The following is a 15,000-nucleotide window of genomic DNA, read 5'->3' on the forward strand; positions in this document are numbered from 1 at the left end:
TATATATGTATATATGTATAATGTATTCATGCATATGTATATATATGTATAGATATAGTTATGCATGTATGTATAAATGTGTGCGTGTGCTTGCCTGTGTGCATGTGTGTGTGATATGGTTAGAAGCCATGCGCAGTACCAGAATTTTAAATCAGAATCAAATATAACAAACAACTCCAAATTATTGTTACAATATCTTTGTAAATGGAATCTGGACTGGCTGGTTTGTGCTGGAACCAAATCGTTTAAGTTGTAATAATGAAGTATTAACTTTGGAAGGCCTTGCGTACAATCTATCACGTGTAATGTTTCCTATCACGCAGATCAGAAGCATATGTATTTAATATATTTCCAAATTGGCATTATTTGGTTTTACTTAATAGTTATAGCCACTTCATATATATATGTGTGTGTGTGTGTGTGTGTGTGTGTGTGTGTGAGTGAGAGAGAGCGATAATACTTTTAAAAATACCATCGCTGGTGGCTGCGAACATAAGCCGTACAGGCAAGTTAATAAAATATAGGACGCTAATCTTGTTCGTTAAAAATTTTTCCTATTAGCGGTACAGGTGCTCATGTAATACCCTTGTGTGTGTGTGTGTGTGTATATATATATATATATATATATATATATATATACGCACACACACACACATACAAACAAAGATGATAAGTGCTCAGGCCTGACCATATACGAAAAAGCTGACATAAAACGAGGAGAAACGATATCTAGGGTAACACTCTAGTATAACCGTTTTGCAAAATGTTTTATGCCATTAACAACCACCGATCTATCTTTTATGTGTGTGTGTGTGTGTGTGTGTGTGTGTGTGTGTGTGTGAGTGCGTGCGGTAAATGTCTTATTTAGAACTCAATGTATATTTTTGGATATTCAAAAGTTAGCTACGAGTAGAGTTTGCATTACAATCTGGTTTTTATTTAGTTAAAATCTACAGTCATGTAGGTCACAGAGTATATATAAAAACTAAATCAAAACAGTGCATTTTATTCATATATTTAATTAATCATCTTACACTTATTCCATTAGTTAATAATTATGAAAAGAAACCTTAGCTGATAGTCTTGTCAAATCCTCAGAGATTGAGTAACATTCATTAGTACGCTGAGTACCATGCAGACGACAGCGTTGCCGTATCAACTAACTACGGCAACGATTACGTTAAATCAAATGAAGGAATTGACTTTCATACATACTAAGAGGAGAAGAGTGTCAAATAACAAAGATAAAAGACTGTGTAGCCACTGTGTATCTGAACATATTTGTAGCCAAGACTAACGGGCCACATATTTCTCCGTTACATATTCAGCCTTAGTCTGAATAAGACATGTTATTGTAGTGTATTTATTTTCAGGGTCACTAAGAAACTGTGTTATACCCTTTATAGCACAGATAGGTTTCCGTGTCGCTTATGGTATTGTGGTTGGTAAAGTTTGCTTTTGATTTTTAACGTTATATGTCTGTCCGTGACGTTGTTAATATATTATTATAATACGGTGTTTTTCTTCTTCTTCTTCTGCAGGAAGTATATGCTGTGGTGAATATCACTGTAATAGACCTTAACGATAACAATCCACTTGTTTTAAACAAAGACCTACAAATCGAAGCAATGCGAAATAAAAGCAGCGTCATAGGAAAATTAAAGGTAAATAATGTCACATTTGCATTAATCTGGCTAATCTTCTTAAAATTAATCTCCTTATCCTATATTAGAAACCTTTCATTTAAATATGTCATTTCAACCCAGATAAGCTTTACACGACAACGTTAGTCTCCTTCTCTTCAAAAAACACGAATTTCGCCTACTTAAAACTGAACTTTATGCGCAGTGCCGGCAATGTACATGTATGTGTATGAGTAGAGAGACAATGCCCAACATGGCTGCAATCCAATGATTAAAACAAGTAAAAGAATAAAAGAGTACAGTATATATATATATATATATATATATATATATATATATATAAGCAATGTTAAATCTCTGAACGAGGTATTAACAGTAACTGCACGATAAAGTGAAGTATATTTGCCATCTAAATGTGGCTGACAGTAACATCCACCTTTAGGGGTCAGCCACATTTAAATGGCAAATATACTATATATATATATATATATATATATATATATATATATATATACTGTCAGTTTTGTTTGCAATTAGATAGATAGATAGATAGATAGATAGATAGATAGATAGATAGATAGATGCATGTATGTGTGGGTGGCGTGGCATAGTATGAAAGGTTGTACTCAAAGGTTAATCACGTTGTAATACACTATCATCATTATTATTATTATTATCATTATTATTATTATTATTATATCTGGTTTCCAATCTGCTATAATTCCTTCGTTTTTATTTCAGGTTTATGATCCCGACTCTGATACGAAGTTAACGTACCAATTATTGTTCTTTAAACAGTAAGTATTACATCATTTTGTTGCCCGTCATTTCTGTTAGTCTCTAGTAATCAACTCCCTTTTTTCCCCCTCATCATGATTTCTTTGTCCGTGTTACATATTTTTGCTCTTTCCAAAATGCTCATTTGACTTTTAAGCGTTCTGCATTATATAAGCTGCATTAGTTGCTTGTTTTTTTGGGGTTTTTTTCAGAGATGAACGCGTGTCTATGTTCGTTAGTTTCTGGGTAGGTCGTACGTAATTTAACAGTCAAAGTTAATTACTTTATTCAAGTAATGCATCTTTGAGACAAAAAAAATGGATCGATGTTTGCTAGATTACAATGGTAGGCCTAGCAAGTCACGCTGTTTAACACAATCTCTTGGTCCTTGGTTGCGTTTAGCGAAATAGAATCTGTTGCAAGTATGACCTGCACATATTCTGGCTAGGCATCGGTCACATCCGTCTCAGAAGACCATATCACCCACGTGAGAGAACTACATCAACCAAATTAGTCAGACAAGGCTGCTCAATCACGTTACTATGAGGACTACATCAATCGTATTAGTCTGAGGAGACAGCATCAATAGCTTCACTCTGAGATGACGGCACCAAACATATACGTCAGAAAGAATTACATTACACACAACAGTCCAAGAAGAGGGCCTGCAACGAGTTGTATGTGCTAGTCCTACACTCCAAAATAATCTAATTTTAGAAAACTACACATTTTATTGGCATTGATACTAATAATTACGTAAAACAAGATGGGATCTGAAATGGGGAAGTAAATACATATTACTAGATACTTGGAGATATTTTGCATGATGCTCTATCAATTGTGACCCTAATCGGTCTGGTAATTTCATGTCATGAGAAGAGCTATCGGTTTTCCTTGTTACAGAGTCGTACAACATATATATCAAACTGTGTTTTGATAATTCAAACATATCTGACGAAGGGGTTTGGTTATTTTGGTGTATTATGTAATACATTAATAAACAAATAAATAACCATTCTCATGGAAACGTATGTAACGTAATTGAACAGACTCCATTCTTATTCATTCACTTCATATATATATATATATATATATATATATATATACAGAGACATTTCAAAACTGTTAGATATGATTCTACCGGATGAGAAACCAATAGAAACGTATCTATCGATTTTTGAAACCTTTGTACAATTGCTAGACGCTCTATATATTAATAAAATATTTTACTCTGCATTCCGATTCACTGTCATTTCTGCTCTTCTAAATCTTCGTGTGTATATGTATATATGTGTGTATGCAAAGACATGTGTGTGTATGTATGTATATATATATATATATATATACATATATATATATATATGGGGGGGGTAATATACATGTATAGGCATGTACGTGTATACATTTATTCATGCGTATGTTTGTGTATGTCTATATTCATATTTTTATGTATATATATATATATGTATCCACGTATATTTATGTGTGTGTGTGTGTGTGTAAATTTACCCAAATACTCACACACACACCAACAAATTCCTTGTCAAAAGGTCTAGATACAAAAATGAAGTTTTATATTTTTCTAAATACGTTTTGTTATGACAAAATTTAATTATCTACAGGATATTTTCAAGTTACAAATCTAATTAATATTATATATTATGATATATGAATGGTGAAATATTATTTCATAATTTCATCTTGTGTTTGACAATTCAGATACTGCAAAACACGGCAATATTTTACTAAGTTGATGGAATTGTCATTTCCATAAAAAAAAAGAAAAAGAAAACGGTACAAATTATTATTATTGCTTGTGTGGCAATGGATTCACGTTTCCGAAGACATCAATTCAACCAATTCTATCTGTCGGGACTCACCAGAGGGCATTGTTTCCCTCTGTCAGACAAGTAGTTACAAAAAAAAGATGGTAGACTGTTATTACAGGCAATGTGGCTAGAATGCCGCAGGAAAAGATTACAAAACAGATTCTTTAAGCCAAGCGCACCAGCAGATTAAGTTATAATTTGCTGGGAGGTATGGGGACAGTTTTGTTTTTTGGTTGGTGTATTTTTTGTTTGTCCTATTGAGTATCCATATGAAATGATTGGGCGGATTTTTAGGGGTTTCTTTTTAGTTCGGCTTAGGGGTAGATCAAGAATAAGATAGTTGGATAATTTCCATAGTCGCAATTGGGGATACGCTTGGGAATCTAGAAGTGTAAATAATAGCTCTGATTGGACCCATACATTACAACCAAGAATAGCGGGCGGCAGAAAAATGGATGGACGAACAGAACTCGTACCTCAAGTCTTCAAGTTTATCTTATTATTCATCGTCTTTGTGCTGCATTTAGTTATGCACTTAGCAATTCCATACAAAATACAGTTGCCAGCATGAGCAAAATGTTACATTAAACATAATAAAACGTTCATTATAGAGAGGCTTCAATTTGCTTACAAAACATCTCGCTAAAAATAAATCCAAAGCAGTCACATGGTCGTCTGTAATTTTTTAAGGATTATAAAAATTAAAATAAAGAGGACTGCTTTTAAGTCATGTTTCTGACTAAACATCCATTAAATGATTTGCATCTAGTATTCCTTTCGTCTGTTTTCCATCAAACAAAAGGTACAAACTTTGGTATACACTTATAATACCCAGCCATTATGATATGGGATAGGGCGTTTCTGCATAGGAGACGGCAAGGGTGCATAGCCAGAAGAATTTCCTTACTTCAACTCTGTAGAAAATACATGATATGAGATAATAAAAGAAAACTGGAGCCTTATGATGTTAACCAGTTTCGAATTTAACAGAAAAGGTAGTGCGTATTTAGACTCGAAAAATACCCACAGGTTACTGCTGCAAAACATTGGTCGAAAGTATACTTGACCTCGTTGCAACTGTTTTAAGGACAAAATGGATGCCATATATGTGTAACATTTATACCATTGATATTTTTACTTGTGTAACTTATTCTGTCTTTTCTTTTCTAAAGCATTATAAGAGCTACTCATTGCTTTTCATCATAATCGGAGTATAAAAACTTATTTTATCAGTATATTCAGACATTTATTTAGGACATGTATAGATAGATAGATAGATAAGCACATAGACTGATAAATAGATAGACAGACTGATACAAATAGACAGATACAAACAGACATGCATAAGGCGGGAGCATGCGCGCGTGTGTAAGTTTGCTATGAGAAACAGGAAAACTGGAACCCAAAACATGAAAATTTATATATATGCAAATATGGATATATACCGGCATCTGTGTAGTACAGAGTGCGATGTAAACATATATATACATATATACACACACACACACATATATATATATATATATATATATATATATATATATATATATATATATATATATATATATATATATATATATATATATATATATATATATATATATATATATATATATATATATATATATATATATATATATATATATTTTATTTAAAAGAGTTCCAACTCTGTCTGTTTTTTTTATGTTTTTTATTTATATTCTTGTAAAATTTATGTGGGATATAGAATATGGAATATATAGTATATAAAATAAAAAAAAGATGGATGGTACAATGAAATGAAGTATTGAATGTCTTATTGAATATATGGAATATGTCTTATTGAATATATGAAATATTGAGTGTTCAATATAAAGGATTAAATATATAAAGGCGAATACGTATTTTCTATACCTTGTGGTATTACATCATGGCCGGTAGTCTGTTACAGTCTGCCATACCGGCCATGATGAAATACCACAAGGTATAGAAAATACGTATTCGCCTTTATATATTTATATATTTAATCCTTTATATTGAACACTCAATATTTCATATCTTCAATAAGACATTCAATACTTCATTTCATTGTACCATCCATCTTTTTTTTATTTTATATACTATATATTCCATATTCTATATCCCACATAAATTTTACAAGAATATAAATAAAAAACATAAAAAAACAGACAGAGTTGGAACTTTTTTAAATAAAATAATATATTCCTCTATATACGATCATACAAAACCCCTTTTTTCTTGTATTTATTTTTACTCACATATATATATATATATATATATATATATATATATATATATATATATGTGTGTGTGTATGTATAAGTGCGTATAGAATATGTGTGTGCATATCTATATATATACACAGAGATATGAGTGCGTGTGTCTGTATGTGTGTGTGTGTGTGTGTGTGTGTGTGGTATGTGGTGTGCGGATATGTCTTGTGTGTCTCTTTCGTTCTTCTCTCAGCTCAACTCATAAAGTTTTTATTTCTCCGTCTGTCTTCACCTTTGACTCGTTGTTCTGATGGAGTTTCTTATGTTCAAATTTTGATTGGAGATTTCAGAATATTTAATTGCAATCTTAAAGATATATTGCTGAGATATTGCTTAATATCACAGCCATATATCATTTCATTGAATTAGATGACACATCTCTCTCTCTCACACACACTCACACACACACATATATATATATATATATATATATCGTTATCTCCCCGTCTTCTCTCTCCTGATGTTTGTCTCGCAATAACGTCTGACGTCGCATACTTCCTAGACAGATAAGAGAAACTGCAAGAGTTAAAGATACGCGATTTAATAAAGCCGTAGGGAAGAAGTGAATATAAATTAACATATGTTTTTGTCATGTATATAATGCAAATACATACAAGCACATAACAGTTTTCGGTGGTAAATCACTGATTAGGAGGTTAATAATAATCTAGCAGAAGGACTGATATTTGGGGGTGGAGTAAGTCGATCACATCGACCCCGGTACTCAACTAGGACTTATTTCATCGACCCAGAAAGGATGAAGGGCAAAGTTGACCACGGTAGAAACTGAGACCAGAACGTAAAGACAGACGAAGTGCCGCTAAACGATTCTGCCAGTTCCCCACCTTCTTAATAATCTTTTCTACAAAAGGCACAAGGACTGAAATTTTGGGGGAAAGTTTAAGTCGATTACATCGACCCCAGTACTCGAATGGTACTTAATTTATCGGCCCCGAAAGGATGAAAGGCAAAGTCGACCTCGGTGGAATTTGAACTCAGAAAATAGAGATGGACGAAATGCAGCTATGCATTTTTGCCCGGCGTACTAAACCACCTTATTATAATAATAATAATGCTTTGTGACAGGCACAAGACAAGCACATTTTATAAGCGGATGTAGTCGACACTTGACAGGTTACGTTATTTTATCTTCGGACCAAAAGTAGAATGGACTGCGGTGAGATTTGAACTCAGACTATAAAGAGCCGGAACAAACACTACAAAGCTTCCATTCCAAACGTTCTTACAGTACTGCCAATCCACTGCCTCGGAGAGGTACTCCTTTATCAACCCCGAAAAGGATAAAAAGGCAAATCTGACCACGGTGGATTTCGAACGCAAGGTAGTGGTACCCGGAATGGCTATCACAAGACACTGAGTCTCATGTTTTAACAACTGCCATTTCGCTGTCAGTTTTTTTCATTAATTTATTGCACATATTTTGTTGTTTTCTTTCACATTGTCCCTTTTTCTTTCTTTCAGATATTTCCAAATCACAGGAGATGGAGAGATCAAAATAATCGCTGACCCAAGCGAGTTAAAAAAGAGTTCCTACCAGTTGATGATAATCGTTGACGACGGTGGTCATCCGCCCCGTCGGACGCTGGTCAATGTTACCGTCAATTTCCCAGCCCTGGTTGTGGCCGAACCCGCCACTGGCAGTAGTCTCAGCAAAACCGACACCCTCCTCATAGTGTTGGGTGTCTTTTTAACCCTCTTTGTCATACTTGTCATACTTTTGAGCGTTTACATCGCAAGACGGTACGTACAGAACTTTAAAATGGCCGCTAAATTATTGGTGAAAAGTTACTTTGACATTGTTCAGCATTAGAGCATGCGCGGACTGGTTTTTTTTTTTGCTTGGTTTCTTATTGTTGGATTTCTTGACAGTGTTTTTATACGCATGTTCAGTGTGTTTGAGGTGTTTCGTTTTATTTCTGTTTTTTTGTTTTTTAGGGTTTGAGTAATGTGTTTGCATGGAGCGGTGTTTTGTGCTGTGTTGGGACTCTGTGTTTACTATATTTTTAAAAAAACATTCTGTATTTGCGCGCGTCGAACCAAACTTCTTGTGATCGACTGTTACACTTTCAATAACCTTAACATTTGTGTGTAGAGCCATATACAGAATTGATGAACAAACACCAACAAAAAATAAATCCACGGTACTTAAGATGTCACTTTACGACAGGTCGTTAAATCTAATACGTTATTATATTGCAGTAAATCCAGGTGGGACAGACTTGCATATATATATATATATATATATATATATATATATATATATATATTGTGCTAAGCCATCTTTAAGATCAATATATTTAAAATAAAAGCCGAAGCGCATAAGTTCCACCTACAGTTCATACTTTATTTGTGCTTAACAGCTGTTCTATTAAGATAAACATTATTAAATATTTAATTATATAAATGTGGTACATAATGAATTTGAATTAAATCAATTTAAAAGCTGTGTTTACCCATATCATCAGTATCTTTATGTGTTATGTTAATCAGAAAAGATTGTTTCAATGCATCAGGATATATAATAATTTTTCTGATTAACATAACACATAATACCCTTGATAATTTGGATGAACACAGCTTTTGAATTAATTTAATTTAGTTACTTGCCACAGTTGTGTATTTATACATTTAATAATGTTTATCTTACTGAAACAGCTGTTGAACACAAAGTATAAACTATATATGGATTTTATGCTGTTTTTATTTTAAATTATTGCTCCTGAACATCATTTGATGATTTGTGGGTATATGAAGTTGAGTATGCTGAGGGTATTCCTATACGCACATTTATGTGAGTATACACACATTAATATATGACTGCATGATTCGAATATGTGTGTGTGCACGTGTGTATGTACGTATCCATGTGCATTCAGATGCATGTGCGCTTACACACACTGATATATATGACGACATATAATCTGCATACATGTTTATACAAGCACATTAAATATAAATACGCATATGTATGTATGAGTGTGTGTGTTTATGTCTGTAAATATGTGTATATGTAGGCATGAAGGTGTGTATATACTCTTGTATGTACAATTCTTTCTGAGTAATCACACATCAATATACACATAATTCCTATGTATACACAAGTGTTTCTTGGGGTACACATAAGGTGAGTGGTTCACTTTAAAGTGTGTGTGTGTGTATATGTGTGTACGTGTATGAGTGTGTATGTATATGTGTATGTGCGTGTATGTGTATGCGTGTGTACATGAGTGTGTGTGCGTGCGTGTATGAGTATGTATACGTATGTATGTATGAGTGTGTGTGTGTGTGTGTGTGTGTGTGTGTGTGTGTGTGTGTGTGTGTGTGTGTGTGTGTGTGTGTGTGTGTGTGTGTGTGTGTGTGTGTGTGTGTGTGACTGCGTTCTTATCATATATCTCTAAATATTTCCCTTGCTGATACATCATCATCATCACCACCACCACTGACGTCATCACTAGCACTGTCATCATTATCAAATGCAGCAGCAGCAGCAGTAACACTATCATCACCATCCCCCCCCCCACTACAAAACGTGGGGCGTTTTACCTATATCACAAACGCTTATCATTATTGATCCTGTTGTTGAGGCAGCGAACTGGCAGCATTGTTAGAGCGTCGAACAAAATGTTTAGCAGAATTTCTTTCAGCCTTACGTTCTGAGATCAAATTCCGCCGGGGTCGACTTAAACTTTCTTCCTTTCGAGGGCGATAAAATAAGTACCAGACAAGTCCTTGGGTCGAAGTAATCGACTTGTCCCCTCCCCCTCAAATTTCAGGCCTTGTGCCTATAGCATAGTAGACCCCTCCCCTCAAAATATATATTCATACGAAACTAATACTAAATGCAAACATACGAGGCCTAATATAATATTTCTTTAAAAGAGATAAGAAACGTTTTGATAAAGGTCGGCTGCATCACTGCAAATGTGAATATCTCCTTCTAAAATCAGCGAGAAAGGGAATATTTTTGGACAACTGCTTCAAAACTTGCTATTTTTCCATCTTGATTATAAATTATGCAAATCGTTACGATTCATGCAGTTAGTACATTTGTAAATGAGATTTCAAAAAACTAGGGAGTTCAAACAAAAGAAACAGACTGACTAAATGAAATCTGTAAGGGGAACAGTGTAAAAGTACGAGACTTGGGGTTCAACATGTAACATTTACGGGGTTTTTTTTTTGTTCTTTTTTCTTTTCTTTACTCAAATTTGATCGATCTACCTTTATTTCTTTGTTGGGAGCTAACTCCTTTCATGTAGGTAAAAATCAAAACAAACATAGGTGTAGTCATAGATATGCGTTTCAGAAGTTCGCTTCGCAATCACATGGTTCAACCCCAGCTCGCGGCACTTTGGGTCAGCGTTGCCGTGTCTTCCACACACACACACATTATATATATATATATATATATATATTATATATACACACACACACACACACACACACAAGCCCGCCGTGTGTATATTTATATATATTATAATAAGGGAGGCCGGTTTATGGGGTTACCCTGGGTTTCTCGCTCATAAGGGGTTTGGCCTAACGACGTATCTTCAGACCCCAAATAGTGCTGGCCTGAGACCTCTTCAAAATATGGAGGGGGAAATGCCTCGCTATAAAGGTAAAAAATAGGCGATTATCACCTAGTTTGTGGTTTGAAGATACGCCGTAAGGCCAAACCCCTTATGAGCGAGTAACCCAGGGTTACCTCATAAACCGACCTCCCTCATTATGATATCAAAATATACCGACAGAGTAAGTACCAGACTTAAAAATATATATCACTGTCGATTTGATTCGACTAAACACTTCAAGGTTATACTCCAGTATGGCCGCAGTCGAATGACTGGAACAAGTAAAATAAGAAACAAATCAAAGACTACAGACAAGAGCTGTTGTTTTTGTTTTTTTTAAAGTACTGTAACTGGATTTAATATGCAAAACACAAACATCGAAAGAGAGGGGGAGAGAGAAAGAGAAAAAGAGGGGGAGAGAGAAAGAGGAAAAGGGGGAGAGAGAGTGTTGTGGAGAGTGGAGTAGACAAGGTAGACTTGTTGAGACAGAGAAAATAAAGTTGAAATTACTTTTGAAACATAATGTTAAAGTAAACTGGAATATATTTTAGCAACCGCCATCTTTCTAGAGATAAACATCATGTCTGACTTGGCTGAAATACCCGCAAACATTTCGTCTCGTCTGCAAGTGTGTCTTTCCATATCAATTCCAGGGGGTTCTGATCGATGTTTCGTTTTCTCTATTTATTTACTTCTTTCTTTCTCCATCTCTCTCTCGTTCATAGCATTCTCATGCTATCCTCTCTCTGTTTTTCTCATGTTTTCATTTGCATGCTCTCATACTATATGTAACTCTCTTTCCCTCTCTCTCTCTTTCTTTCCCTGACATCCACGTCTTCCCTTATATGATAATAAACGGTGTAGCTAGAGACAGTGTCATGTATGTCAGAATGGAGTTGTTGTCGTTGTGGATATTCATGTGTCAAAAACAGGTTTGAAACTGACAGAACACATGTCCTGATATGTTTATAAATTGTGTATGTGTGCACATACGTATACATTTACACATATGTCATTCTCTATATATATACATATATATATATATATATATATATATATATATTTATATATATATATAACGTATATATACATATAATAACGAATATATACATATAATAACGTATATATATATATATATATATATATAATCACATATATATAATAACGTGTATATACATATATATATATAATCACATATATATATATAATCATATATATATATATAATAACGTGTATATACATATATATATATATATATATATATATATATGATCACATATAAGCTTGCGCCACCATCATCTCACACTTATATAATCGAATATGTTATGATATGTTGCCAATATGTCGGACGCATACTGTAACTATTGTAATTAAAATGCAAACAATAACAGACGCGCGCACACACACGCACGCATGCACATAAACACACAAACACACACGTACGATGATGATGATGGTGACGACGAGTAACTCATCAAACTTCCATATCATAGATGGTGTTGATGGCCATGATGATGATGATGATGCTGACGAAGGGTATAGTGATGGTGGAGGTGGGTGAGGATGATGATGACACGTAACTTATATTTTTACTGGTTTGCACTGTGAGGCTTGACATTCGATCGAACCCCTTTTTTTCCCGGTATATTGGTGTATTTCTAGACAAAAGGTGGATAAAAAGGAAAGTCATATCGAACGGGGTTTTCACAAATATTAGACCTGTAGATGGAAAGACAGGTTGATTCACATAGAGAGATATACAACGGTGACAGACTAACAGCTAGAGCAACAAGTCCGGTTTCAAAGTAACATATATATATATATGTGTGTGTGTGTGTGTGTGTGTGTGTGTGTGTGTGTGTGTGTGTGTGTGTGTGTGTGTGTATATATATAATAGTTGAGGGGATAAGTATGAACCAGGCGATCACCTAATCAACATTTCATTCAGGAGCCTTGTTAGCATAGTGTCCAAATAACCGAAAGATAATTAGTTATACCTCGATTAATTACAAAAGCTGCACTTCGCCAATCCAAGTTATGCATATCCAGTAGGCATGTTGTAATCTTACAAAATTATTTTAATTCAGTAAATAATTATTATTTTAATTCAGGAAAAAAAGAAGTCATATCAAAGAGTTGATATCGATTGAAATTAAAACGTCTGAAGGAAATTTCGTATATAATACAAAATAAACGACGTTCGTTGATGGAGACGTACATAACATTGATTTGAATTCCCTTTTCTTCAATAAAAGTAATTTTGTGTAAGTGCGCGCGCGTAGTTTGGAGCTGGGAGTACTTGAAATGCAAAATGAATATACATGTTAGATACAGTGGATATGCTTAATAGATGTTTCTTAGCAGCGAAAGATACCCGATGATACGAGTTATCATCACTGGACCTGTGAAACGGGGAGATAAATGGAGAGCAGGGTAGCTAGATGATGGAACATAGAAAAACATATATTGTTATTGCTTCTTGCGTTTCAAATATATTCGTCCTCGAGGACCAACATCACTGACTCAGATAAATAATTCCTTTTTTTAAAAAAACAATAGGACTCGAAACTCATAAAGTTGTAAATGATAGCATGGAAATATTGGATTTAAAAAAATCCTTTTGGATGGAGATATATATATATATATATATGCACGTACACGCACATACATTTATATGTATTTTGGGAAAAGGGGAAAGAAAGTAATTTTAGGTAAAATTATGTCTCCAAAATTCAGTATATATGTGTCTATATGTGTACACACACACACACACACACACACACACATGCTTGTTTATGGGGAATTATATGCTATAGGTGCATGTGTGTAAGTATTTATTGCGTCTGTATGCATAATTTTCGACTCGTACATGTATGTATTCATAAATGTGTGTTTATACACATTGCATTACCAATATATATATATATATATATATATATATATATAAGCCGTAAAACAGTAATGCAATGTGGATAGATAGATAGATACATACATACATACATACATCGTAAAATAGTAATGGAAGATGTTATATTACCGATGGTGCTTAGATCAGCTGACAGATGGAAAATGAATGAAGGGAAATCTTGACAGGCTATCAAACAATATCATTAACAACAACAACAACAGCAACAACAAGCCAGTAAATTATTTTAAACTATTAAATAGTCACGCGATCCGTGTCACTCTAATCTTTCCATGTCAACAAATCGGTTCGATTTATTGCTTAACAAGGTTAGGCGGAACATGAAATAGTTTATCTGCAGTTTGCCTTTTCGTAGCCTTTTTCTTTATTAAATTCCGCCATTTTGTATACTTTCAGAATTTTATTTTTAGTAATTGTTTTACACACACACACATTATTCATGTGTGTGTGTGTGTGTGTGTGTGTGTGTGTGTGTGTGTAGCATAGTTTACATTTTTCTGCCTCTTTTAATAACTGTTTCCGGCATCTTTCTGAGATGGTTGTTGTTTGGTTCCCAAATCAAAGCTGATTGAATAAACCAACTATCGAAGATATTCGAACTGTGACCATTCCCAACTGTGACCATCCCCAGGTGGAGGTTCAGTAGTTAATTCATTTATTTACTTATCTTTGTATTTTCTAGAATGAAACCTTTGTTGTAGGATGGTGGTTCGTTACTCGCAAAGAAGTTTGGCTGGTGCTTTTAGCAGTTAGTATGACCGCATAGTTTCCTACTTTTACTTCATTTCCATCGGAGTTTTAGACACAGCAGGGTGTCAAACAACATACATTGGGGTATTTAGTTCCATTGAGGTATTTATTATTTATATAATAAAATGATCGTAATAATAATGAAAATTGTTGTACACAGTGCTGCTCAGGTACACTACGACTCACCAGAAAAAGTAACCAAATACGCAT

At 34.1% G+C, this 15,000-nt stretch overlaps 1 protein-coding gene across 17 annotated transcripts in view; it reads left to right on the forward strand.

The window, feature by feature from the left end:
* LOC106873992 (protocadherin-15-like) overlaps positions 1-15,000 on the forward strand; it is a 717,162-nt gene that overhangs the window by 665,138 nt on the left and 37,024 nt on the right. For all 17 annotated transcript variants that reach the window (XM_089337514.1, XM_089337513.1, XM_089337507.1 and 14 more), the window contains 3 exons: positions 1,542-1,664; positions 2,385-2,440; positions 8,005-8,283. In XM_089337514.1, the coding sequence (XP_089193640.1) occupies positions 1,542-1,664; positions 2,385-2,440; positions 8,005-8,283 (458 nt within the window). The remainder of the gene's footprint in view (positions 1-1,541; positions 1,665-2,384; positions 2,441-8,004; positions 8,284-15,000) is intronic.

Source organism: Octopus bimaculoides, chromosome 19 (genome assembly GCF_046866305.1).
Source record: "Octopus bimaculoides isolate indiv1 chromosome 19, ASM4686630v1, whole genome shotgun sequence".
Lineage (NCBI taxonomy): Eukaryota > Metazoa > Mollusca > Cephalopoda > Octopoda > Octopodidae > Octopus > Octopus bimaculoides.